The sequence below is a fragment of the Sarcophilus harrisii genome, chromosome 3 (assembly GCF_902635505.1).
Source record: "Sarcophilus harrisii chromosome 3, mSarHar1.11, whole genome shotgun sequence".
NCBI classification, from domain to species: domain Eukaryota; kingdom Metazoa; phylum Chordata; class Mammalia; order Dasyuromorphia; family Dasyuridae; genus Sarcophilus; species Sarcophilus harrisii.
Window position 1 is genome coordinate 222,517,422 of NC_045428.1, and position 27,342 is coordinate 222,544,763.

A 27,342-nucleotide genomic window follows, 5' to 3' on the forward strand; every position below is an offset into this window, starting at 1 on the left:
ATCTATTTTATTTTGTTAGGTTGGAAACTGAGATACAGAAAAAGATTTGTCCTTGATAATGGAGTTAAGTAGTCATTTCAGTTTGTGGGTGAGCTATACTCACAATGATTGTTATTTGTCCTTTATTCTCAAAGAAGACCAAGATATTAGGAAGGTGATGTCTTAACATGGAATGGATGAAGCCTCAGTCAAGCTGGGACCTGTTGAACACCTTAGATTAAAAAGGCCATGGTTTCCCCTTGCATCTAGGATCATCTCCTGGTATCTTGGTCTATTCCTGGACCCCGATGGCTGTGGAGGGGAAGGTGAGGCAGTTTACCTTGCACAGCCTCCCTCCCTTAAATCCATTTCACTTGCAGGTCATGGCATCACTTTCTTGATGTCATGGCCATCTTCAAGAATGAAGAACAAGCAACAACAAATAGTTTTTAGAAAAGAAATTTGAACCAAAGTCTTAACATTCTTTCTACCATGCAGTGCTGATTATGTGGCACTTTATTCACACTTCCTTGATATTCGCCTATATTTTATATAAGGACTACATTATTATCAGTCCTAGTTTAACACATCAGAAAATTAAGACTCAAAGACACTAGCACATGATTGCACGCATAGTAAGCATAAATATAGGTGAATATAGGAACCATTGTTCTTGTGTTTCTTAAGCAACATCAAACCGTCTCACAAGAAGAGTATTAGGTTTATTCTGCATCTTGTTTGAAAACTGCTTATTATGAACCTGTACAATATACAACATACTACAACATATTTACAACACTGACCTGAGGATGAGAAATGGTTCTAGAGATATCTCTAAGAAATTGATCAGAAAAAGAAAGAAATTAGTGAAGTGATAATGTACTTGTATTATGAGTAGAAAGAGCATTCACTGATTTTAAGTCTGAGGACCTGCATTCAAATCCTTCCCTTCATACTTATGGTTGTTTAAACTTGTACCAGTCAATTAATTTCTCTGGATTTCAGCTTCCTTATTTACAAAATGAGGAATTTGGATGAGATTGTTTGTAGGCTATCTTCTAAATCTAGATGTAGATGACTGAATTGTGTCACTGCCTTGTCATAACCCTTAACGTTTGTCTTTGCTAAACAGCTAAAAATTTAATTGGGGACCTCATAAGTCAAAAAAAAAAAAAAAAAAAAAGGCAAAATGGGAATTAGCCCCAAGGTGTCCTTGAGGCTGTCACTTAATTAAATCAATGGGATTTCCTCCATTTGCTGACACTTGTTATGAAGAATCATGAGAAGGAAGATAGTGTTGATTCTTTTAATGTGTTGTGAAGTAATGACCCCTCAAAATAAGTTCCATTCAACATTGTAACAAGTTCAAATTTTAAGTTTTATGGCTTTTAGCATTTCATGACTTTTAGCATTTTATAACTACGTAAAACTCAAACGATCACTTGGGCAGGACAAATGATTTTGTAAGCATCTTCTTGATGATTTTTGATTAGCCTAGCTGGCAGAGTTTAAGATCCAGAAGTTATGAATTCAAATACACACAAACTCACACAGATACATTCTATTATTATGTTTTGAATTCAGGTTTGTGTTTTATTTGATTTCTTTTTAATGAAGCTAACTAAGAAATCCTAAATGGAGTAAATGAATAAATCACCATTCCCCATTGTAAGGAATTTAAATGAAAATTAATTTACGTTCAATCTGAACAAATAGGTTCTGATATATTTTCTCAATCAATTCATTAATTTTTATAAATATGGCAAGAAAATTTATAGCAAGTTCTTAATAAACTCACTCATCATTCAGAGTGATATATTAAAACTAAACAAACATACTCAGAGGAGTCTTAAGCAACTTGCTATTTTCTCTTGATTATACTTGTTAAACATGCTCTCTAATGTAATGTGAGAGATTTGTCATACTTGAAATGATCAGCTTCTCTTGTATTTATTATATATTGCTTCTCTTTGTTTCTATTTGATGAGTATTATGGCTTACCTTAAAGATAAGAAAAAGATTTTATGTATACATGATTTAAGCTTTATTATGAGCTAATTGTCTTCTATATTTGTATATTCTCACCCAGACTAGAAAAAAAAATCCTGTAAAATATATGGTTCCACTTACTCCTCTCCCACTTTTTTTTTTTTTTTTTTTTTTTTTTTTTTTTTTGTCTATCTGATTGATCCAATCAGGAAATAATTAGGGCAAGAACCAAAAATCATCTTCCTTGGAGGTTTTGTTGTTCTGGTCCAGGTTTTTTATTAGTGTAAAAGAACAATTTGTTCATTAAGTCATCTCTGTTAGCAATTTGATTGACTATAATCCATACAAATTTCTTCTGATTCACACTGTAGTTATCCCAACAAATACACAACCAAAACAAATTGAAATATGCAACATACATTGATCAAAAAAAAAAATCTGCCTTTCTAAACAATATTATCTCACTTGTCCCATTTGTTTTGCCAAACATTGGTAAGAGATAATTTATAACATATAATAACCGAATTAGGCTATTCTGTCTTATCTTCTGTGGATATTCTTACTGTATGGCACTGTTCTAAAAAGAATTCTTGTCAGATCCAAATGCTTGACTAATAATTCTGTCAAGACCTTTTATTAACAGAAATATTGGTAGATATAATCATAAATAATACAAATCCATACAAAATGGCCAAAGGTTGAATGAGCTGTGATTGCATGTGGTAACAGTATAAATTTTTAATTGAAGCAAAGTTATTCATATTTGAAACAAAATTTTTACCTCTTATCTGACAAAAACTTTTACTTTCCTTTCTTACTAATATAAAAATATCTAAATGTTTTTCATAGGTCAATATGATACACTCCAATTTAAAAAGCATATTTCTTTTTCTTTCTTAAAAACACTTCTAAGGTAAATTTCTAAAAATTGGCTGATGGGGTACCTCTTAAGTTTATCAAAGGACTCTCTATCATGACCAAGGCTTTGAATTATAATACTGAAATGAAAATTACACCTTTGGGAAGCACCAATTAACATCAGCTGTCTATACTAGAGGAAAATTTTATTACCTCACAACTTACTATGAATTAGAAATACATATTATTGTATATATTCAAGGTTAAGACAGTCTCAAAAATGAATACAGTACTTACAGCTGGAGAATATCAGTGGACACGAATGTTCATCCATTGGAAAATTATGAAGCTGCAACTGGCATTCTGCATTGATGGTGAGCCTATGAAAAATCCAAGTATCACTTTTACGGCCACACACATTAGGACACTGTTCACAAGGTTTGTTGGGAACTACTTATGTCCAGGAATACAACAATATGTAATTTACAATCTTTGTAGGCATTTGATGCAAATTGACAGTATTTCATTTAACACCCGGCCCTTTTTTTTTGTACTATCAGCAAAGATTAAATAATTTGCTAACTAATTAGGAAACTCAAATGCCTGGTTAAAAAAAGTGTCAATACCATCACCACCACCAACAACAATAACAGCCCCAAATTAGTTCAAATTCAATAAAACATTTTTATTACCTTTGTTCAAAATATCCATGTGTCTGAATTTTAAATTGCCCACATATGTTTTCAATATGGTTTATGCGCATCGTTAAGAATATCATCCCTTCCACTCATTTGCATAAACCCTTTTATATTCATTTTAATTAAAAATAATTATTAAAAAAAATAAAAATAATGGCATAGGAAAAAGAGAGTTATACTTGGATACAAATAGACAAGTGATGAAGTCCTACCTGTGAAACTTTTTTTGCTATGTGATGAGAGCCAATCAATTTTACTTCTTAGTCCTTTATACAACTCACTAAAATTTAGAAGTAACACAAAATGACAGAAGAGCTGCACATCTATGTTAAGAATTATCATACCAGGAATTCCCTGAGTTGATGAAATCACAGATCCACAAATCCTTTCTACCTCTCTCTTGGATCAATTAAAAAAAGTTGAGAGATATTACAGGATGGAGGAATATATTCAGCTTATTTCACAAGGAAGACTCAAATACAAAAATGAATACAGATATCTATATGATTTTGCATCAATAGATATCTTCTCGAGAAACCTGCTTTCTCCCAGAGAGAATTTTCATATTACTATTTTAAAGAAGAAAAACACCAACAATTGCCTCTAAGAATATTTTATTAAAATCTCCAAAAAGGAAGATATCATAGCTAATCTTAAATAAGTCGATGACTGAGAAACCATCAAATTTTAACATGGTTTGCATTTTCTGCAGGGAACAAGTAAAGAATTAAGGAAAGAAAGGTATAAAACTTAGTCCTAATATATGTGCTCTACATTAAAAGGACTATGCTGGAGTCATCAGTTTTCCCTCATAAAAAAAGTAGCATTTAGAATTTTTACTTTTTTGTATCAGGAAACAAAGCCATGTCTTCATTCTGATACTATTAACAGACATAGAAATGATTTTATGGATTTTTCCCCATTTTCTGACCATTTTGTAAGGAGCATATTTCATGATGTTAGAACTAGATGGGATTGTAGAGATTATCTATCTAGTCATATTGACAGTTGAACCTGAGGTTGCATACATAAAATAACTTATGAATCATCACATAGGTGGTAAATGATGCTGGGTTTGGTCATCACTCCCAAATCTTTTTGCTCCAGATGTGATATTCTTTCCTCTACAACATGCTGCCTACCATGGTCATAAGCCACTATGAAATTTTTTTTCAAGATCATCAGGTCTTGGAGAAGTGTCATTTGTAAGGCAGCACCACTAATCTCCCTTTAATCAAGCTTCAGAACCCTGAAAATCTGTTGGCAGCAACATACAATTAGAAGAGTTTGATCCCTTCAGATTTTTCCTTCTGTGTACTGTCATTTCCTTGTACCTTTTGATTAGGTACCAAACAAAAGTCTGCAGCCTTAAGTTCTTAAGCGTAATGATAGATCCACACCAGAAAAGACATGAATAAATAGTTGCCAACTTGATATCATAAGCTGTCAGAATTTTCACTGATTTGCTTTCACCAGTATGATACCCATATGTAAGCAAAAGCTTAAAGCAAAAAACATTAGTGTCACAAATAGTAAACTCCTTGGAAATCTAACCAAAAAGTCAAAACTAAGAGTCAAAGTTGATTAACATCTGTTTTAGGGTCCCTAAATGATCATTTAAGAATTGAGAAGGTAACTATCAGTCCATTTACACGACTATTTCCCATGATAACTTCAGTGATCCTTTGTCATCATGTGGTCAGTTAAAGAAAGATCCACATCTTGATAGCTAGCTATGCATTTTGGGATGTGCTTACTAATCAGACATGCCTTCAAGGGCCTTTATTAAGAAGTGAAGGAAGGAGAAGATTTCATTATACTGGAACTACAATACCTCTCCTGAATTAAGTAAAAGTGTTTGTTTAAAGGAATTATTTATGTGTTATTTTAGAAAGCCTTTGTTACTGTCTTCAAATAAAAAAATCTGAATGGTGCTATATTATTGTTTGCATGTAAATCAGACAGTAAAATGATAGCATTTCCATTTGGGAGGGAGTTGTTATTATTGTTGTGTGAGTGTGTTCTTGCAAAAGGGATACAAGAAGTAAAAATTAAGGATATATTCATATAGTCAAGTATGTATATAATATAATTTGTAAAGAAAATGTTTTTGGCATTCAAAGAATTGTCATTCATTTTATTTGGTCAGCCTTTGATTTATTGAACTGATTTTCTCTTATTGTATACCAAGGCCTAGGCACAATTAGTAAGCATTCTTCCTATTAGATTCTATATTCATTTTAGTTGTGCAAAATAAATAATTCTCTCTCTCTCTCTCTCTCTCTCTCTGTGTGTGTGTGTGTGTGTGTGTGTGTGTGTGTTTTCAGTCATTATCCTCTACACCATGCCTTCCAGAATATTGCATCATTCTGATTAAAAACAAAAAACCTTCTTACACAGTTAATATGTGAATAAGGTAATAAGCATGAAGATAATTTTCTTGGATTTCCATCTATCATATTGTATACTTAGCATTGGGACTACTGGAATATTTTCATGTAAAGTTGTGTAAAATATGCAAAACTGATGAAATTTCAAAACAGGGGCACTATTGCATTCTAATTTAATAATCCTAAATAAAATTGAATGGCAATAAAGGAAATTTTTATTCCCAATGTTACCAACTAAGTAGATGCACTCTTACCTTAAAGTATACAATATTTTTCCATCATTCCATATTCTAAGGAGTTGATTGGGAGTGGTAATCCAGTGAGCCTCTGCAGTTTTTGAGTTCCGGAAGATGGTATCTGGAATCCAGATTAACCCAACCATATTGCTGTTCAGAGTTAGTATTTTCATTGTGCTATTGAATCGAAGGCGACTGTCTGTCCAAGTCTGAGCAAAAAATATGTCAATTTGGTATTCCTGGCAAGAAAACAAAAAGAAAGCAGATAATTTAGTAATAGCTTTTTCTAATATCTCCTGTTTATCTTAAAGCTCACCCTTTCTATGCATTCTCATGCATTTTCACATTTCTAATTTTTTCTAATTTTTGGAATCACATTTATTTATTCCTTTTTTAGTTCATTATTTATGATCTGAATGCTTATCTCAGAGAAGTCAGACTGCCTCTGTATAATAATGCAGTGTGCAACATATAATATTTGATCCACCACCTTATGAACAGTGGTTTCTTTGCATCTCTGTATAATGAAAGGTATATAAATTTTAAAATTCAGAGAGCACTGAAGATAATCTTTGGAAAAGTACATGAGCTAATAGAAGGCAAATGGAGTTAAATAAAACAGTATTTACTCTTCCAGAACATTAATTGCTTCACTTTCACCCTATAACTTAGATATCCTTTTGTATCTTTAGCCCTAAGCAGAAAGATTATATCAGCATTTTGTTACCATTATAGATGCAAATTCATTATTATTCTTCCTAGATGATACCTCTCATTACCCCCTCTTTTTCCCCCATAGCAAGTACTCAGACCTGAAAGGAACTTTATTAATATGCTAATAAGGTAGCCTTTAGTTGCAATGGTAAGATGGTATGATTTAAGATTCTGGACCTACTCTCTCCCTTTTCTATATGGTTCATGCTAAATAGCTCTAAACAATGTGAATGGATTAGTAAACTTTTTATTTTTGTAGGCTCATATGACCAATCTTTTTTAAAAATCTATTTTTTACAAATATAACTTATTATTCCAATAGTTGGCCAAAGCTGTATGATAGTGGGAAAATAACTTAACCTCCTTAATAGAAGGAATATGCTGAGTCACAGATGGGTTGCAAACTTTATTGGCAGAGAGAGTTCACAAATCAAGGGTATAACACAATTCAACTTAATTTAAATGGGAATATGTGCTGGGAAATATATTTGGATACAAAAGTCAAAAACGAAACTGTCCTTTCCCACTAGATGTTAGAATTTTACTATGGGAAAGGAGTATGTACACTGATAAGTAAACTAAGAGAAAAAAAATACTGGGGACACTGAAAATTGGCACCATCAGGAAAATTCTTTTGGAGGATGTAGCACTTGACATGACACTTGAATAAAGATTTCCTAAAGGAGAATTGAAATTCCAAAATGATATTTGGATTCAAATAAAGATTTGAATTTTTGAATGGAGATTTTGAAATTCCAAAAGGCAACAGAGGAGAGGAATAGCATTCTAGGCCTTATGTAAAATCACAAGAAGGAGTCATGGAACATTCTTTTAAAAAATAGTATAAGAATTTGTTTAGAAATTAGACTAAATGAAAGAGAATTATATAAAATTAATTTAGAAAAGCATTTTGGGAGGGCTTTAAATGACAATTATATCTTACTGACAAAAGTGACCCCACTGAAACTTCATGAAAAAGATAGTGACAAAGACAGAAGTGCATTGTAAGAATAATGACAGGCATCTGTGTAGGTCTTGGTATGGTGATAGTGATATATTAAGAACCCACAAGAGAGCAGATTAGACTCAATTTTTTTTCCTCTTGAAAAGTTTTTGAAACTCATGATTTATGTTTTTTAAGGAGTCTAAGGCTTTGTATAGTTTTCTAGTTGTCTAATTGCAAAAACAGCCAAGAGGGGATAGAACCCTCTTCTATGAGGCTTCATATCTCAATTACCCAAATGGCCAACACTAATGCAGAAAATCAATCTATTAAATTGTAGAGATGCTCATTAACTGGGGAATGAACGACTCAGTTGTGATGTATGATTGTATTGGAATATTACTGTGCTATAAGTGATGTTGTCAATGATCTTAGAAAAAACAAGTATAGACTTGCATGAAACACTGAATTAACTGTATATTCAACAAATGTTCCTTCATCTGCTGAAAATAAACTTACCTTTATTAAATGTTTGATAGATTATAATTGTCTAAGTTTATGCTGATTCTCAATCTGAGGGAGTTTTTAGCACAGGAGACTCCATTCATTGAAGATTCTAAATATGGAGAGTATTCATAGAAAGTATGGAGGCAGGCACCAGGTTGGAATAAAGCCTTTTGTAAGGGGGATTAGTGTTTCCTCAAAAAATAAGACAAAAAAATCCAGACTTTTTTTTCATTTCACAGATGTAAACGTACTGTACCAGAAAATTGGAATAACAATATTAAATAATCTTCCAAAACTCACATGGAAATTCAGTGACTATTTTATAAAATGTTTTGACTGATATTAGAATCAATCCTGGAGTTGCAAGTGTAACATTTAGAAACCTGCCATACATTTCCCTTTACTCTTTGCTAATTGAAAAAATAAACAGATTGAAAGCAGAAAAACTCATTTTGGACTATTTGTTATGTTTCAACCACTCTCCTTACTCAAAAATTATTGAAGAAATTTTGAGAGAGCTATGAATGTGATCCTGATTAAATAACTTTTCCCTCAGGACTCAGTTCCTCATTTGTAAAATTGGTAGTGGGTGGACAGTATCATGAGTTTTAATTTTTATACCAATCAAACTGCCAAAATTATTTTATAGAACTAGAAAAAAATAATAGCAAAATTCATCTGGAAGAACAAAAGATCAAGAAGAGTAAGGAAAATAATGAAAATAAATACAAAGGATGGTGGCTTAGCAGTATCAAGTTTAAAACTATTATAAAACAGCAATCATCAGAACCATTTGGTACTGGTTAAGAAATAGAGTGCTGGATCAGATTAGATACATTCAACACCATAATCATGGCCTATAGCAATCTAGTATTTGATAAACCCCCAGAACTCTCTATTTGACAAAAAATTGCTGGGAAAACTGGAAAATAATATGTCAGAAACTTGGCATAGGCCTACATCTCACACCGCATACCAAAATAAGATACATATATCAATATGGATACATGATTTGGACATAAAGAATACCAAAAACAAATTAGGAGAACAAGGGATAATTTACCTATCAGCTCTCTGGAGAAGAAAGAAATATATAACTAAGGAACTAGAGAACATTATGAAAGGCAAAATGGACAGCTTTGATTACATTAAATTAAAAAAAAAGTTTTTTGCACAAACAAACCAACAGAAACAAGGTTAAAAGGGAAGTACAAAGTTGGGAAAAAATCTTTACAGCCAGTATTTCTGATAAAGGTCTCATTTCTAAAATATATAAAGAGCCAGATCAAATTTTAATTATTAATAAATAATAAAGGATATGAACAATTTTCATATCATGAAATTAAAGTTACCTACAGTTATATATAAAAATGCTCAAAATCACTATTGATTAGAAAAATTCAAATTAAAACAACTCTGAGATACAAATACACACCTCTCAAATTGGCTAAAATGAAATGAAAAGATAATGATAAATGTTGGAGGAGATGTGGGAAAACTGGGACAATAATATATTATTGGTGGAGTTGTAAAATGATCCCATTGTTCTGGAGAGCAAGTTGGAACTATGCTCAAAGGGCTATAAAACCACATATCCTTTGACCCAGCAGTGCCATTACTGGGTCCTCACATCCCAAGGAAATCATAAGAAGGTAAAAGCACCCACATGTGAAAAATGTTTGTAGTAGCTCTTTATGGTAAGAAAGAATTGGAAAATGAATAGATTCCCATCAATTGGGAATGGCTGACCAAGTAATGGTATAAGAAGATAATGAAATATTATTATTCTATAAAAAGTGATTAGCAATCTGATTTTAGAAAGGTCTGGAAAGATTTACATGAACTGATGCTGAGGAAAAAAAAACAGAACCAGTAATACATTGTACAATAGCAGTAAGAATTTGAGATGATCAATTATGAAAGACATGATTTTTCTCAATAGTTCAGTGATGAAAAGTAATTCCAATAGATTTGGGCAGAAAATGCCATCTAAATCCAGGAAAGGAACTAAGGAGACTTAACGTAAATCAATACATGTTATGTTCACTTCTTTTTTTTTTTTTTTTTTTTTTTTTTTGGTTGGTTTGTTTGTTTTATCTCTCCCATGATTTTTTTTTCCTTTTGCTCTTATTTTTCTCTCCAAATAGGATTCATTAAGAAATGTGTATGAAGGTTGCCCATCAATTGGAGAATGTCGGAATAAATTGTGGTATATGAATATTATGGAATATTATTTTTCAGTAAGAAATGACCAACAGGATGATTTCAGAAAGGCCTGAAGAGACTTACATGAACTGATGCCAAATGAAATGAGCAGGACCAGGAGATCATTACATACTTCAACAACAATACTATATGATGATCAATTCTGATGGACCTGGCCATCTTCAGCAATGAGATGAACCAAATCAATTTCAATGGAGTAGTAATGAATTGAACCAGCTCCACCCAGCAAAAGAACTCTGGGAGATAACTAAGAACCATTACATAGAATTCCAATCCCTATATTTTTGTCCACCTGCATTTTTGATTTCCTTCATAGGCTAATTATACACTATTTCAGAATCCTATTCTTTTTGTACAGCAAAATAACTGTTTGGACATGTATACTTATTTTGTATTTAGTTTATACTTCAACATATTTAAAATGTGTTGGTCAACTTGCCATCTGGGGGAGGGGGTGGGGAAGAGGGGAAAAACTGGAACAAAAGGTTTGACAATCGTCAATGCTGTAAAATTGCCCATGCATATAACTTGTAAATAAAAAGCTATACTAATAAAAAAAAGAGTCAAAAAAAGAAATGTGTATTAAAATATTTGAAGTGAAAAAAAAGGTTTAACTCTGACATTACATGAAATTCATGTCCTTCCAAACATAAAGTGATGTTAGCGTAGTATTGTTCGTTTCAATTAGTCCATTTTGTCACATGAGTGTGGATTATTAGAGTGATTCTAAGGGATCTTGTCTTTTAAAATTTCTTCCTTTTGCCATTATGACACAGGAGGAGGATAACTTTTCCATATATGCAACATTGTTCTCTCTTACAGAGTTTACATGAGAATAGGTGGCAATAAACATAATGCCATCAAGAATGACATTATTTAATTGACCAAAAAAGCAAAAGCAAAAGGAACAAAATATTAGCAGTATCTTCCAAATTCTGCTTCCAACAGAGACAATAATTAGTCCTGTATAGTAACATTATTTTCCCACTATATCTTTTACTCCTGATCATATCTGAGACCTCCCCTTGGTAACAGTGTAACATGCTTACTCTGATCATTAAATTGTTTCTAAATGTAACAAATATTTGAGGAAAGAAAATACACATAAAAAAGATATTTTTGGTTTTATTATAAAAGCAGTCTTATTTTTTTTTTGTAATGGAGTTATTTATTGTTTTTCCACAGCCAAAAAAAATTCCAAATAGCTTTTTGAACTATATACGACACTTTCAGATTCATAAATATCTGTGAAATTAAAGAATCTAATATACAAATAATCTATTTTAAAGACAAAATACTGAATTTTAAAGTGGCAGGGGAAAACTAATTATGGATGGAATACATCATTGCAAATTTTGGGGGATTCCTAAATAATTTGTTTTAATAATTTGATATTAATTAATAATGTGAGTGTTTAATGAGTCCTAAATAAACCATGAATTAATGTGGAGTATGGAAGATGTTAATATAACAACAAAAAATTCATACTCATGAATATAACCTTCATTGTATGCAGCTTTGATAGAACTACAACAAGGATTCCTAACTTAAGTACCCTGCCATTTACTGATGTGGAAAAACAGAGACTGTACACTCTTAAGCAATTGGGAGTATGGTATTATAGAGTTCTTTTTTTATAGTTGAAGTTATAATAGCATATTAAATTTCATCTTTGCCAAATACCTCAGAAAACATTGCCCATACCAGCACTGTATTACAATGATATAATGATGCATTTCCAAATATCCTACTACTCCTACTATATCATGACTTTTCTATTTTTTCAAAATACCAGACTAATTCTGTGGTTAATGATCTTACCTTATGCTTTAGCCAAAAAGTCAATAACTCCCCTAAGTATCAGACTGTATAACAATATTAAATTACTACATGTGACTAGCATTTTTCTTATGAAATTAATTACTTCATATAGCATTAATTCTCCAAATATGATTTTAAAGGACTTTTGACTAGGAATGAATTTTTTCATGATCATGAAGATCATAAGTAGAATCTTGTTTTATGTCTTCATTTAAATTCTATTACTTGGCATGAAATCATTAGGATATCAAAATATCTCAATTTTAGTGTCGTTTATTGGAAAGCTAACACCAACCCTTTATTTCTCTTACACTTTCCCTAAAAGAAATGGTCTACACTTAGAAAAACAAGGAAGAGCAAGAAACTATATGCTAAATCCAATAAAAAGTACTGAGGGTACAAATGGATGTAAAAAAAAAAAAAAAAACACAGTTCTGGTGTTAAGAAATTTACATTCTAATAGGGGAAGACAGCTCACAAAAGGGAGCAGAGATAATTATCTGAGACTTTGTGTGGAAGGGCTATTTACTGGGCCTTGGACTTTGAAGTCTGGAGTAGAGGAAAAATCAAGAGCTAGCTGATATCTGAAGCATGAAGTCTGAGCTGAAAAGTCAAAAGCAGAGACATGAGGGGGATAGTTCCCTAAAAAGAAGACTGCAGAAGGAACTTGAGAATGGGAAAAATGAGTTGGTACATTGGAGTAATATTCTATGGTCAGGTCACAAAGTCAGATATCTGTTCCTGGAGGAAGAAAACCCAGAAACTGTAGGAAATAAAGCTTCAATGGCAGCTGAGAAATAGTATTTTGGACAGAGAAGAGAAAATCCACTTCTACTTCTCTCTGTATTGATTTTCATTCCCATCCTAATGCTAATAATATATAACATGAAAACTATCCTTAGAAGTCTCTGGTGACTTTTTTCTTATCAAATAAAAGAACTTTTCTTTATTCTTACTTTCCTAGATTTCTCCGTCGCAATTGGTATCATTGATCACAATTTCCTTCTCTCTATTTAGTCTTTTTCTTACAACTTCCCCCTCTTTATCAATGCTCCAATTCTCTAATACTAAATACATCACTCCTCAACCCTTACTACATCTATCAAACACCAAAATATTTGTACTTTTCAGCATTAAACTTCTTGAAAGAAGTCTGTGTTTCATTTTCTATCTATTCAAACACTTTTTAAGCTTCCTTGACATCTGGCATCTATCCCCACCACTTCCATTTCTTGATAGTTTCCTTCTGTGGATCATATTCTTTATATGGTCCTTTTTCTAATGTAATATAAAATGAATGAAATAAACATTTTAGAAGGTAAAATCACAGGAAGAATTGGGGGGAAAATTATTATTATGGTGCAGTGGAAAACCTGCTGAATTTGGAATAGAGTAAATGGGTTCAATGTTTAGCTCTACTACTTATTACCTGTGTGGTCTTGGACAATTCAATTAATCCACTAGGGGCCTAGTTATCTTTTCTGTAAAATGAAAGTACTTCTTCACATTTCTCTGAGGTCTCTTTTAGCTCTAAGACTATAATGAACTAATAGCAAACATTTTTAGGGACTTTGTGATGAGTACTGCATCAAGTAGCATATTCTTATTGTTGTTTCAACTATTTCCAATTCTTTTAACCTCCATTTTGAATTTTCTAGGAAAAGCTACTGAAATGGTGTATAATTTGTAAATTAGGATATTGAGGCAACCATGGTGAATTAATTTTCTCAGGTCTCCCTGCCTCTGGGCCCACTGCTCTACTTATTGGGTACTATAGAAAGATATAATTTCAGGGACATATAATCCCTTCCTTGATGGAAAATATGGAATAATAGGAGATTATTGTGGAAGTAATTTGGTATGATGAAAAATAAATGTTCTCTTCTGAGTCAGACATCCTAGATTCAAATCTCAACTGTGCCATTTACTTTCTATGTAACCTTGAATGTCACAATTTCTGTAAAGTCCCAGTTTCCTCATTTGTAAAATTAAGGGTGTCCTTATACAGTCTATCTGAAAAGTTTTGGAATCAATGGCAAGACATAGGAGACATTGTCATGGGATCATCCAGCATGGTGTGTATAAATTAAAGAAGGAACTGTGCTGTATAAGCAAAGCAGAATTGCAGTAGTTCAAAAGAAATGTTATTTGTACAAATTTAGAGACATCTCTATTCTGATGTTCATATGGACCAACCATTTGTGCCCAACCCATGGTGATAACTTCTGAGTTAATATTAATCTGATTAGCCACAATCAGTCACACTATACCTTGACCCCAACATCATGATACCATTTTTAGTCCTAAGTACAAAGAACAATAACCAACAAGCTACCAAAAGAAAGGAAATGAAATACATGAGTTACCATTAAGGTTCTTTCTATTTCTAAATCTACAATTACATATATACATATGTGTGTGTATTTCATAGATAATAAAGTGCACTAAAACTTTCCTAAAATTAATTGATGAATAAAAAACTGTGAGGTCTGACAAGATAGTTATTACTCAGCACTGAAATCAGAAACGAAAGAAGTCTTTTTGGAAGTGACAACATTTAAATTGTATATTAAATAATGAAAGGAAATTCAACAACAATGGGGAAGGATGTGAGGCATTTTAGTGGATGGGAATAGCTGTTATTGTTTGTTCTTCCTTTTCAAAGGACATAAGGGAGCTGATGTAATGACATACAAGTGAATCAGATTTAAGTAAGGGAGGGTTGTGCAAGATCACCCACCTCACTTTCTCCTCCAGAGCCATCTGGGTCTAGTGGCCAGATATAGATCATGACACTAGGAGATGGTCCTGGATATAATGGGAAACCTGGGCCTTTTTAAGCTAGGATCTTCAACAGGTCTCAGTTTGACTGAAGTTTCACCCATTCAGTGATTAAGTCTAGGTAGCAACTGAGATAATGAATCTCTTTTTTCACCTAATTAAAAAAAAGTCCCAAGAAATAAATCTGGGAAAGGAAGACCATTGGTAAGGAGTACCAGAAAGATCTCTAGACAGTTCCAGATAAGAGGATATAACTAATAATATAATTTTGCTGCCCTGCCCTTAGAAATGAGAAGAGGTCATTATTATAGCTTGAAACCAAGACAGCTCCTTTGTTCAACATTCTTTCTGTATTCCTTGCTTGATACAAACAGAGATATTGTGGAGAAACAATTGATAGGGTCATAGATCTGAACTTGGAAGGAACCTCAAAGATTACTACCTGATTTTACTGAGGAGGATATTGAAGGTCTTCAAGGTTTTGACTGGTCAAAAATTAAACAAATATTACTTTGCAGAGGTCAGATCTGAATGATAAGAATGATTTTTCTTCTGAATCACCCTGTGATATATATGGTTAGAGTATGTGAGGGGTTAGAAAGAGTGAAGAATAAAAAATAACTACAAGACTATGAACAAAGAGGCCAGAGTAATGCCATAGATAGGATAAGAAAGTTTTAAGGATAAACAAATTTCAATGAAAAAATAATATTCTATGGCTTGGGGATTTTGAACTAGTGTTGCTAGATTTATATTCAGGAGGAAATAATTAAGAATGGTTTGGAGACTCTGGTTTGGGAAGCAGAAGGGAGATCATGATTGTAAAAATATAATTTTTAGACTTATCTTTTCAGAAGCACTGAGGGGAAATAAGGGGACTGAATTAGATTTCTAAGCAGCCAATGATTATAAATAAATAAATAAAAATCCAAAATTTAGATAATTTCTCCCAAACTATTTAACCCAGTAGGCATTTAAGTACCTATTATATTTCAGATATAATGCCAGATGCTAGAGATACAAAGATAAAATCAAATGAATTATAGTTTTGTCTTTCTTGGTATATCAACAGAAATGGGCTATTTTCTGGTTTAGAGCTAACATCTAGAATAACATCTTCATTTAAAACCAGCCTTTTAAAAATGTTTCTTATATCATTCAAATGGATATGAATTTGAACTATAAAAATCCAAGCTTATTATCCAAGATTTTGCTTGAGGAAATGTCAATATATATAAAATCCTGTTTTAAGCCGATCCCAAAATAGAAATCAGCCAGAGGCTAATAAATGCTCCAGAAGGAAAAGCAAAATATATAGGCATGATTAGGAGTCTTTCTCTTCAGATGCTAAGTCAGATAAATGGTACAAAAATATTTCATCAGCAGAAATACTTTTGTCCATCTTTGAAGATATTTCTGAAGATAGAGAGCTCATCAACAACTCTGTATTCTCTAGGGGTCTGAGATATCTACTAAATAGTTCACTTTAGAAGCAGCTGAAATGTCTCTGTTCTGGGTTAAAACTACAGAAATGATAATATAGTTTATAATACCTAAGAATTTCATTTTCAGTTTTTAGATAGAAATCATAAGTTCTTGAGTCTGGAAAAGACCTTCAATATCATCAAGCTATGTATTTAGACAATCTAGCCTCAAACACTCATATTAGCAGCGCAGAAACAATGATCCAGGTAGGTTATGATTTGCCAGAGTCTGACAGGTGTTAAGTTGCAGAGCCAAAAGTAAAAGGTACTCTTTGAGGGAGGAATAACTGTTATTAACTGAAATGGATCAAAACAAAAGCTTAATAGAGGATGCAGCATTTGAGTTAAATATGAAAGGATGTGTAGAATTCATTAAGTGGACAGGTAGAATGAGAAGGGGAGAGCATTCAAGGCAGAGAATATGTATTATGAAAAGACAGAGAAGAATAGAAATGCTTTTCCTGGATATTCCTTAGGTACCTTAAAATAGAACTCATCCTTTTCCATCTAAACATATAGGTATTGGAAAAGTTAAGTGGCATAATATATAAAATACCAGACTTGGAATTTTGACTGGTCAAAGATTAAATAAATAGTAGAGGTCAGATCTGAATCTATATTTTCTGACTTTAGAGCCAGTGATTTTTCTTCTGAATCACCCCGGTGTCTAGTTAGTTACTGTGAAGGGTTAGAAAGAGTTGAAAAATCAAAAATAACTACGAGACTATGAACAAGGTAGCTTCACATTCTGCCTCAGCTAGCTAATAGCTCTGGGACAAATTACATGTGTATAAATTTAATAAATAAACACACATATAATATGTATGTATTATAAATGAAGTAAAATAGTTAAATATAAATTAGTTTGGGAAAGAGTAAAACAGCATCTAGGGAGGAAAGCCTTCATATAGAAGATGATGCTTGAATTGATTTTTGAAAGAAGATATTGTAAGAAATAAGGAAGAAATCCATTGTAGATCTGAAGGAATGTGTAAGTGATGGAATGTTGTCCTCCTCCTCTCAGTGAAATAGGAGATTAAACACTTGGTCTAATTTTTTTTTTAATTATGTTTAAGGGATTGAGGAGAGAAAAAATGTTTGGGATAGTTATTTTAGGAAATAAAAAAAATGAAAATTATGAGAGCAGGAAAGAATGATTAGAATTGAAAATATATGTGCCCAAGGAAAGGTAGAATTAGAGAAGGTGATTGACAGAGTAGGGAAATATCAAAGTACTAGATAGAGATCATATCAAACTCGGAATTAGTCTAAATGTTAGGAGAAGTAAAAGATAGATTTTTTTTCCCCTAAGAGTTTAATTTCAGAACTCTGGAAGTTTAAAATGATTCCTATTTGTAAAATGGAAAAATTTAAAATATGAAATCTTGACATATCATATGATCATTTTATTATAGAGTTAGGATTAGAAGTTACATTGGACATCATCTAGTACAATCCTCTTCTTTTAAAGATGAACAAACTGAGGCCGGTCATATGATTTATTTTGAGATCATGCAGGTAATAAGGAAGAAAACTAGAATTGAATCAAAGTTCAATATTCTTTCCTCTATACTACAATGCCTATGATTGAACTTCTACAAAAAATAAGTCAATTACTTTGACTTATGTGGTCATGGGATGAGAGGAGACATTCACTTGAATTAAGTTCATTCAGAATATCTGTAAACAATGGCATGGAAAAACTGAGCTGCATGCTAGCTATTAATTGAAGAAGTTAGAACATGAACTAGAAGGTTCTTAAAGACTGTAACAAGCCAGGAGACATGGAATGGAAAAATGCCATCCATATCAAGGGGGAATTATGGAGACTAAATGGAAATTGAAGCATAGTATTTTCAGCTTTGTTTTTTTGATTCACTTTTTATTTCTCATGATTTTTTTCTGATTTTTCTTGAACAACATGACAAATATAAACATATGTTTAAAAGTATTGTACATGCATAATCTTTATCAAACTGATTGCTGTCTTGGGGAAGGATGGAAGAGAAAAAAAATGAAATATGAAACCTTGCAAAAATGAATATTGAATACTATATTTATATGTATTTAAAATACTATTGAGAAAAAAACTGTAACAAGTACAGGAAAATTAGGATACAAATTCAGTTTAGAGCCCCCAAAAGGGAAAATTAAGTGACAAAAAGCAACAGCCTACTTGCAGTATTAAAGAATAAATTGTGGTTCAAGAGGAATTAGAAAAAAAGAATTGCCATTAAAAGCATGAACTTTAACCCACTCAGAGGAAATCCAACTTGCAATTAAAGTAAGAAAGAATGAATATTGTGGGAAAAGAAGAGAATGAACAGGGAATTTAATAAAAACAGTGAAAGATATCAAAGGGCACAGTGGAATATTCTAGAGCAGTGGTATCAAGGTCAAATAGAGATAGAGCCACAACTATGTAAATAAGGATCCCTGAGAGACAATATGTTAATACGATCTATATTTATTTTACTTTGATGTATTTTCTTACATATTTCCCAAGTACAGTTTCATCTGGTTCAGGCCACACTCAGGAATGAGAGGGTCGGGAGCCAAGATGGCGGAGAAGACACACACGACTTTCTAAGCTCTTCTCTTACCCTCTTTATCAATATTATATCGAGCCTCAAAAATAGTCTTGACTGCTACAATTCATAAAGATAAGAAGTAGAACAACCACCGGCCGGAAGAAAATCTGCAGTCTCGCCAAAAAGGTTGGTTCCGGGGCCAGGGGGGAGATCGGCGCAGACAGGGAGAGAAATTAGGTTCCGAGGAGAGTTTCAAACCGAGGGTGAAGGCACAGATCTCAGCACAAGCGTGCAGCCCCAACCCGCAGTACAAGGCTATTCCTTGGGGCAGTTGTGATCCTGCACAGCAGGAGGACGCAGCCCTGGTTAGCCTCCAATCTGTGCAGTGGGAGCCTGGCTAGCCATAGAGCTTTTCCAGGGCCTGATTTGCATTGGGCAGAGACACTGGGCAGAGTTCCGGGCTGTCTGTGGTCTGCAGTCAGCTGCTAATACTCACAGTCCCACAAGAGGCTCCTGGCCTGGGGCAGTGACACTTTCACCCCTTAGTCTCCTAGCCGAGGGCAATCTGCCAACCCACTCAGCCCTACTAAGCAGTTTGATAGCTCGGCCAGTGCTGAATCCACTTCCTGTTGGGGAAGGGAAAACTCTCACCAGAGCACTCCCATACCTGGAGCCGGAAATCGGTTTACATCTTTCCCTGCTCTGCAGAGGAAGCTGGTAACCCCTTGCCTAGGAGACCTACCCTAAAGGCTTTAAAACATGAATAAAAAGATGAAAAGAACTGATCCACAGCTTCTATGCAGAAAAAGAGCAGGTCAGCAAACCTGAAGAGACCCTCAAACAGCAAAATGCATCAGACTGTCCTCCTTTACATGATGCTCTCATAGAAGAGAATTCATTAAAGTCTCAAAAGAGAGTTAGAGGATAAATGGGAAAGGAAGAGAAGCCTTACAAGAGAGCAACACCTTCCTGAAATACGAATTGGAAAAAGTAAAAAATCTCAGGAAAGTAAGAATTGTGAATTGAAAAATAAAGAATTACTAGAAAGTAGGATTTAGTGAATTGAAAAGACAAAGAACTCACAAGAAAGTAGGATCCGTGAATTGGAAAAGACAAAGAACACGCAAGAAAGTAGGATCTGTGAATTGAAAGAAAATAATCTCACTAAAAAAAAATTAGTGAAATGGAAAAATTCCACAGACTAAAACAATACATTCAAAAACTCAATTGGACATATACAGAAAGAAGTAAAAAAAACTAATGAAGAAAATAATTCTTTAAAAATTAGAACTGAACAAATAGAAACTAATGATTCATTGAGACAGCAAGAATCAGTCAAGCAAAAAAAAAAATGACAAACTGGAAAAAAACATGAATTATCTACTTGCAAAAACGACAGACTTGGAAAATAGATCTAGGAGAGGTAATCTGAGGATTATTGGACTTTCTGAAAACAATGATGAAAAAAAGAGCCTAGATACTATTTTACAAGAAATCATCAAAGAGAACTGCCCAGATGTAATAGAATCAGAAGGTAAAATAGGCATTGAAAGAATTCATCGAACACCTTCTAAAAGAAACCCTAAAATAAAAACCCCAAGGAATATTGTGGCAAAATTTCAAAACTATCAGATTAAGGAAAAAAATTTTACAAGCAGCCAAAAAAAAAAAAACCATTTAAATACCGAGGTGCCACAATAAGGATCACCCAAGATCTGGCTGCCTCTACATTAAAGGAAATAAGGGCCTGGAATCTGATATTCCGAAAGGCACAAGAACTTGGGATGCAGCCAAGAATAAACTACCCAGCTAAGCTGAGCATTTTCTTCCAGGGAAGAAGATGGACATTTAATGAAACAAATGAATTCCATTTGTTTCTGAAGAAAAAACCAGAACTAAACAAAAAATTTGATCTCCAAGCATAGAACTCAAGAGATGCAGAAAAGGTAAAAAGAACTCTTGAGAATTGTATTTCTGTTGTGGATATACAAAAAGAATACATGTATAATTTGATTGTACTGATATAACATAAAAAAGAGAAGTAGATATGGAAAAGGGATGATGGCAGAATAAGGTGGGAAGGAGGGATAAAAAGAGGGAAAACACATCCCACAAAGAGGCAAAGGAAACTTATCATATCTGAGGGAATTTAGAGAGGGGTAGGAACACTGTGTGAATCTTACTCTCATCAGAGTTGGCTCAAAGAAAAAATAATTGACATTTGTTTTAGAGAAAATTCTCTCTCGCCTCATTAAAAACGGGGGAGAGAAAAAGGAAAAGAAAAGAGTAAATAGGAAGGAAGGGGGAAAAGACTCAAAGGGGGAGGGAGGGATTATAAAGAGGATAAGTATCATGATACAAGAGGGTACATAAGTTTAAAAGGGGAAAGAGGGTTGGGGAGGCAAGAATAAGTAAAGCACAATCTGGGGTTATTAGGATGGCAGGAAATACAGATTTAGTAATTCTAACCGTAAATGTGAATGGGATGAACTCCCCATAAAAGAGGAGGCAGATAGCAGACTGGATCAAAAGTCAGAACCCTACAATATGTTGTTTTACAAGAAACACATTTAAAGCAGGGGGATACATATAGAGTAAAGGTAAAAGGCTGGAGCAAAATCTATTATGCTTCAGGTGAGTCAAAAAGTAGGGTAGCCATCCTTATCTCAGATCAAGCAAAAGTAAAAATTGATCTAATTAAAAGAGATAAGGAAGGGAACTACATCCTGCTAAAGGGTAGCATAAAAAACGAAGCAATATCAATATTAAACATATATGCACCAAGTGGTATGGCACTCAACTTCCTAAAGGAGAAGTTAAGAGAGTTGCAAGAAGAAATAGACAACAACACTGTAAGAGTAGGAGATCTCAACCTTGCACTCTCAGAATTAGACAAATCAAACCACAAAACAAATAAGAAAGAAATTAAGAGAATAAATAGAATATTAGAAAAATTAGGTATGTTGGATCTTTGGAGAAAATTGAATGGAGATAGAAGGGAATATACTTTCTCTCAGCAGTTCATGGAACCTATTCAAAATTGACCATATATTAGGACATAAAGACCTAAATTAAATGCAAGAAAGCAGAAATAGTAAATGCTTCTTTTCAGATCATGATTCAATAAAACTACATTCAACAAAAAAGTTAGGGGAAATAGACCAAAAGTAATTGAAACTAAACAATCTTCATCTTAAAGAATGATTGGGTGAAGCAGCAAATTATAGATACAATTAATAATTTCACTAAGATAATGACAATGATGAGACATCATACCAAATTTGTGGGATGCAGCCAAAGTGGTAATAAGAGGGAATTTTATATCCTTAGAGGCTTACTTGAATAAAACAGAGAAAGAAAAGATTAATGAATTGGGCTTGCAACTAAAAAACTAAAAAGACCAAAATTAAAACCCCAATCAAATACTAAATTGGAAATTCTAAAAATAAAAGGAGAGATTAATAAAATTGAAAGCAAAAAAAAAACTATTGAATTAATTAATAAAACTAAGAGTTGGTTCTATGAAATAGACAATAAAATAGATAAGCCTTTGGTAAATCTGATTAGAAAAAGGAGGGAGGAAAATGAAATTAGTAGTCTTAAAAATGAAAAGGAGAACTTTCCACCAATGAAGAGGAAATTAGAGAAATAATAAGGAGTTATTTTGCTCAACTTTATGCCAATAAATTTGATAACCTAAGTGAAATGGATGACTACCTCCAAAAATATAGACTTCCCAGACTAACAGAGGAGGAAGTAAATTGCTTGAATAGTCCCATTTCAGAAAAGAAATAGAACAGGAATTAAACAATCCCCTAAGAAAAATCCCCAGGACCAGATGGATTTACATGTGAATTTTACCAAACATTTAAAGAACAATTGGCCCCAATGCTATAGAAATTATTTGATAAAATAGGGAATGAAGGAGTCCTACCAAATTCCTTCTATGACACCGACATGGTACTGATACCTAAACCAGGTAGGCTGAAAACAGAGAAAGAAAATTATAGACCAATCTCCCTAATGAATATTGATGCTAAAATCTTAAATAAGATATTAGCAAAAAGACTACAGAAAATCATCTCCAAGATAATACACTATGATCAAGTAGGATTTATACCAGGAATTCAGGGTGGTTCAATATTAGGAAAACTATCAATATAATTGGCCATGTTAATAACCAAATTAACAAAACCATATGATCATCTCAATAGATGCAGAAAAAGCATTTGATAAATCCAACATCCATTCCTATTAAAAACACGAGAGTATAGGAATAAAATGGACTTTTCCTTAAAATAATCAGCAGCATCTATTTAAAACCATCAGTAAGCATCATATGTAATGGAGACAAACTGCAACCATTCCCAATAAGATCTGGAGTGAAACAAGGTTGCTCACTATCACCGTTACTATTTAACATTGTATTAGAAACGCTAGCTATAGCAATAAGAGCTGAGAAAGAGATTAAAGGAATAAGAATAGGCAATGAGGAAGCCAAATTATCACTCTTTGCCGATGACATGATGGTATACTTAGAGAACCCCAGAGATTCTGCTAAAAAGTTATTAGAAATAATCCACAATTTTAGCAAAGTTGCTGGTTATAAAATAAACCTACATAAGTCATCAGCATTCTTATATATCACTAACAAAATCCAACAGTCAGAGTTACAAAGAGAAATTCCATTTAAAGTAACTACTGATAATATAAAATATTTAGGAATCTATCTGCCAAGGGAAAATCAGAAACTTTATGAGCAAAATTACAGACCACTTTTCACACAAATTAAGTTTGATCTAACCAATTGGAAAAATATTAAATGCTCTTGGATAGGCCGAGCAAATATAACAAAGATAGGTAGTTCTTACATCATAGCATCAGGTATGTATAGGTACAAGGAACTTCAAGTGCTTTCAAGTTCCATCCCTTTATTTTCAAATGAAGAAATTGAGTCCCAATGAAATTAAATTATTTTCACAAGACCAAATGAAAATTAAGTGGCTGAGGTTATATTTGAACCCCAGACTTTCTGAATCCCAATTGCTTAATATATGACATTAATTTAAAATGGAGCTTCTGGAAAAGGAGCTGGAGAGAGAAATTGTAAGACACTCTGATATCTTTGCCAAGAAAATCCCAAATGGAATCACTGAAAAAAATGATAGTACAAACTTGGAATAGACTTCCTGTAAGGTGTTCTCCAATTTTAAATTTATCATCCTATGATCATGCTAAAAGCCCAGAAGAAAGCAATTTCTTAGAAGCTGGAAGAATGGACAAGTGAAAAGTACCAAGGATGCAAAGAGAAAATATGAGAGGTAAGATAGAAATTAGTAATTCTCAGACTAAGGGGAAAAAGAGAATTTAAGCAAAAATAGGAAGATTAAATGTGATATACTGTAAATAAGGCAAAAGATAAATACAAAATTTAAAAATAAGTGAAGGTAAAAATGGAAGCATTGGACTGGATGTCCTTAAAGCCTCTTCCAGTTTTATAAGCTATACTAAGACTATACCAAAACCTTATGCGTGGTCAGAGTTTCTGAAAGGCTTAGAGAATAAATTGGGGTGGTAAAGGACCAGGGAGTAAAAATATGAGATTTAAGACAGAATTTACCTAACAGGTTTAGAACAATTTCTGAAAGCAAGAATAGAAAGATAACAGACATAAAAATGGAAATAAAAAAGATTCAAAATGCATTAGAAAGAATTCATTTTAGGAAATAATTATAAATTACTACCCTAGAAGATTAAGAACAAATTAATACACCTGTAGATAGTAAGCTTAACAATTAGAATTTGAAGGTCTTTGGGCTTACAGATACACAAAAAAGAAAATGTTTCAGTGAGGCTTTATCACTTCCCTCTTTCTATAATTTTCCAGATTCATAGAAATGGAATGTGAAAAGAACTCCCTGAAACTTATTTATTACATTTATTAAAAAGTAAAATCCCACAACATAATTTCAGGGACTTAGGTCTTAAATTTTACCATATAGTATGTGTAAGATATATAACATAATTAGATGCAATACGTTAGACCTCCTAGGAAAAATTGTTGGATTCAAAGTATTCACAAAAATTTATTATAGTAGACTTCATCTTTTACATAATAGAGAAATGAAAGCAGATATAGAAATTAAAGAAATATATCAATACAAACATAAAATATAATATTGTATTACTCCTTTCAAATCTCTGAGATATGTCTATATTTTCATGAAATGAATTTTCCTTCCACATGTAAAGACAAAGTGCTGAGGAACTGATTATTTTGAAGCTATAATATTCTGATTAATTTTATAATATATTTAATTGAAATCTTTTTGAATTTTGAAATAAGAAAATATATTCTTCTTATTGCTTTTTATTTACAAAAAATATGCTTGAATAATTTTTCAACATTGACCCTTACAAAACCTTATATTCCAAATTTTCTCCTCCTTCTCCCTACACCCTCCCCTAGATGAAAAGTAATCCAACACATATTAAATATGTTAAAGTATATGTTAAATGCAATATGTGTATACATATTTATAAAGTTATCTTGCTGCACAAGAAGAATCAGATCTAGAAAGAAAGAAAAAAAAATCCTGAGAAGGAAAACAAAAATGCAGGCAATCAATAACAGAAAAAATGAAAATGTTATGTTGTGGTCCATACTCATTTCCCATAATTTTCTCTCTGGGTATTGGACAATTGGAACTGGTGTGAATCATCTCATTGTTGAAGAGAGCCATAACTATCAAAATTGATCTTCATATAGTCTTATTGTTGCTGTGTATAATGATCTGGGTTCTGCTCATTTCCTTTAGCATCAATTCATGTAAGTCTCTCCAGGCCCTCTGAAATCGTCTTGTGAGTTGTTTCTTACAGAACAATAATATTCCATAACATTCATATACCACAATTTATTCAGCCATTCTCCAAATAATGGCATCCATTCAGTTTCCAGTTTCTTGACACTACAAAAAGGGCTGCCACAAATGTTTTTGCACATGTGGGTCCCTTTCACTACTTAAAGATTTCTTTGGGATATAAGCCCAGGAGTAACTGTGCTAGGTCAAAGGGTTTGCACAGTTTGATAACTTTTTGAGCATAGTTCAAAATTGCTCTCTGAATGATTCAATAAGTTCACAACTCCACCAACAATGTATTAGTGTCCCAGTTTTCCCTCATCCCCTCCAACATTCGTCATTATCTTTTTCCTGTCATCTTAGCCAATCTGACAGGTGTGTAGTGGTATCTCAGAGTAGTTTTAATTTTCATTTCTCTGATCAATAGTGATTTGGATATATAAGAAAATATGCTCTTTAAAAATTTACCAGAAAAAAAATAGCTTTTAGTACTATTTAGGAAAAGGCATTCAGCGAAATCTACCCTCCCCCTGCCAAAAGGGCAAGAAATGGAGTGAAAAGAGCAAAGCCCTCCCAAAGCTTGTGCAGAAACACCCAGAAAAGGTCAATAAAAGAATTTGTTCCAATAGCTAGAAGGTATCTACTATTCTATTATTCTTGAATATTTTAGTCTATGTTCTTAGCCCTGTCTTACCTAAACAGTTGTTCTGCAAAAGTATCATCATGAGGTAGACAAGTATGGTACATTAAAAACAGAGGTGGGTAGAAAGCCTTCAGATCTTGATTTGAATTCTAACTTCACAATATCAATACTAAATACAGAATACATTTTTTTTCAGATCATGATGCAATAAAAATCACATGCAGTGTAAGGACAGGAAAAAATAGACCAAAAAGTAATTGGAAACTAAATAATATCATTCTAAAGAATGAATGGGTGAAACAGCAAATCATAGACATAATTAATAATTTCATCCAAGAGAATGACACTAATGAGACATACCAAAATTTGTGGGATGCAGCCAAAGGGTAATAAGGGGAAATTTTATATCTCTAGAGGCTTATTTGCATAAAATAGAGAAAAAGAAGATCAATGAATTGGGCTTGCAACTAAAAAAGCTAGAAAAAGAACAAATTAAAAACCCCTGATTAAATACCAAATGTGAAATTCTAAAAATTAAAGGAGAGATTAATAAAACTGAAAGTAAAAAAAAACTATTGAATTAATAAATAAAATTACAAGTTGATTTTATGAAAAGTCACAAAATAGATCAACTTTTAGCTAACTTGATTAGAAAAAGGAAAAAGAAAAATTGTTAAGTCTC

At 32.7% G+C, this 27,342-nt stretch overlaps 1 protein-coding gene across 1 annotated transcript in view; it reads right to left on the minus strand.

Annotated features, from left to right (window-relative positions):
- Positions 1 to 2,756: 2,756 nt before the first annotated feature.
- Positions 2,757 to 27,342, minus strand: part of LOC111719992 (gamma-aminobutyric acid type A receptor subunit gamma3) — a 462,401-nt gene continuing 437,815 nt past the window's right edge. Inside the window, exons 4-5 of the mRNA XM_031959095.1 lie at positions 6,169 to 6,389; positions 2,757 to 3,206 (exon numbers count right to left, since the gene is read on the minus strand). Coding sequence (XP_031814955.1) covers positions 3,101 to 3,206; positions 6,169 to 6,389 — 327 coding nt within the window. The 3' untranslated portion in view covers positions 2,757 to 3,100. The remainder of the gene's footprint in view (positions 3,207 to 6,168; positions 6,390 to 27,342) is intronic.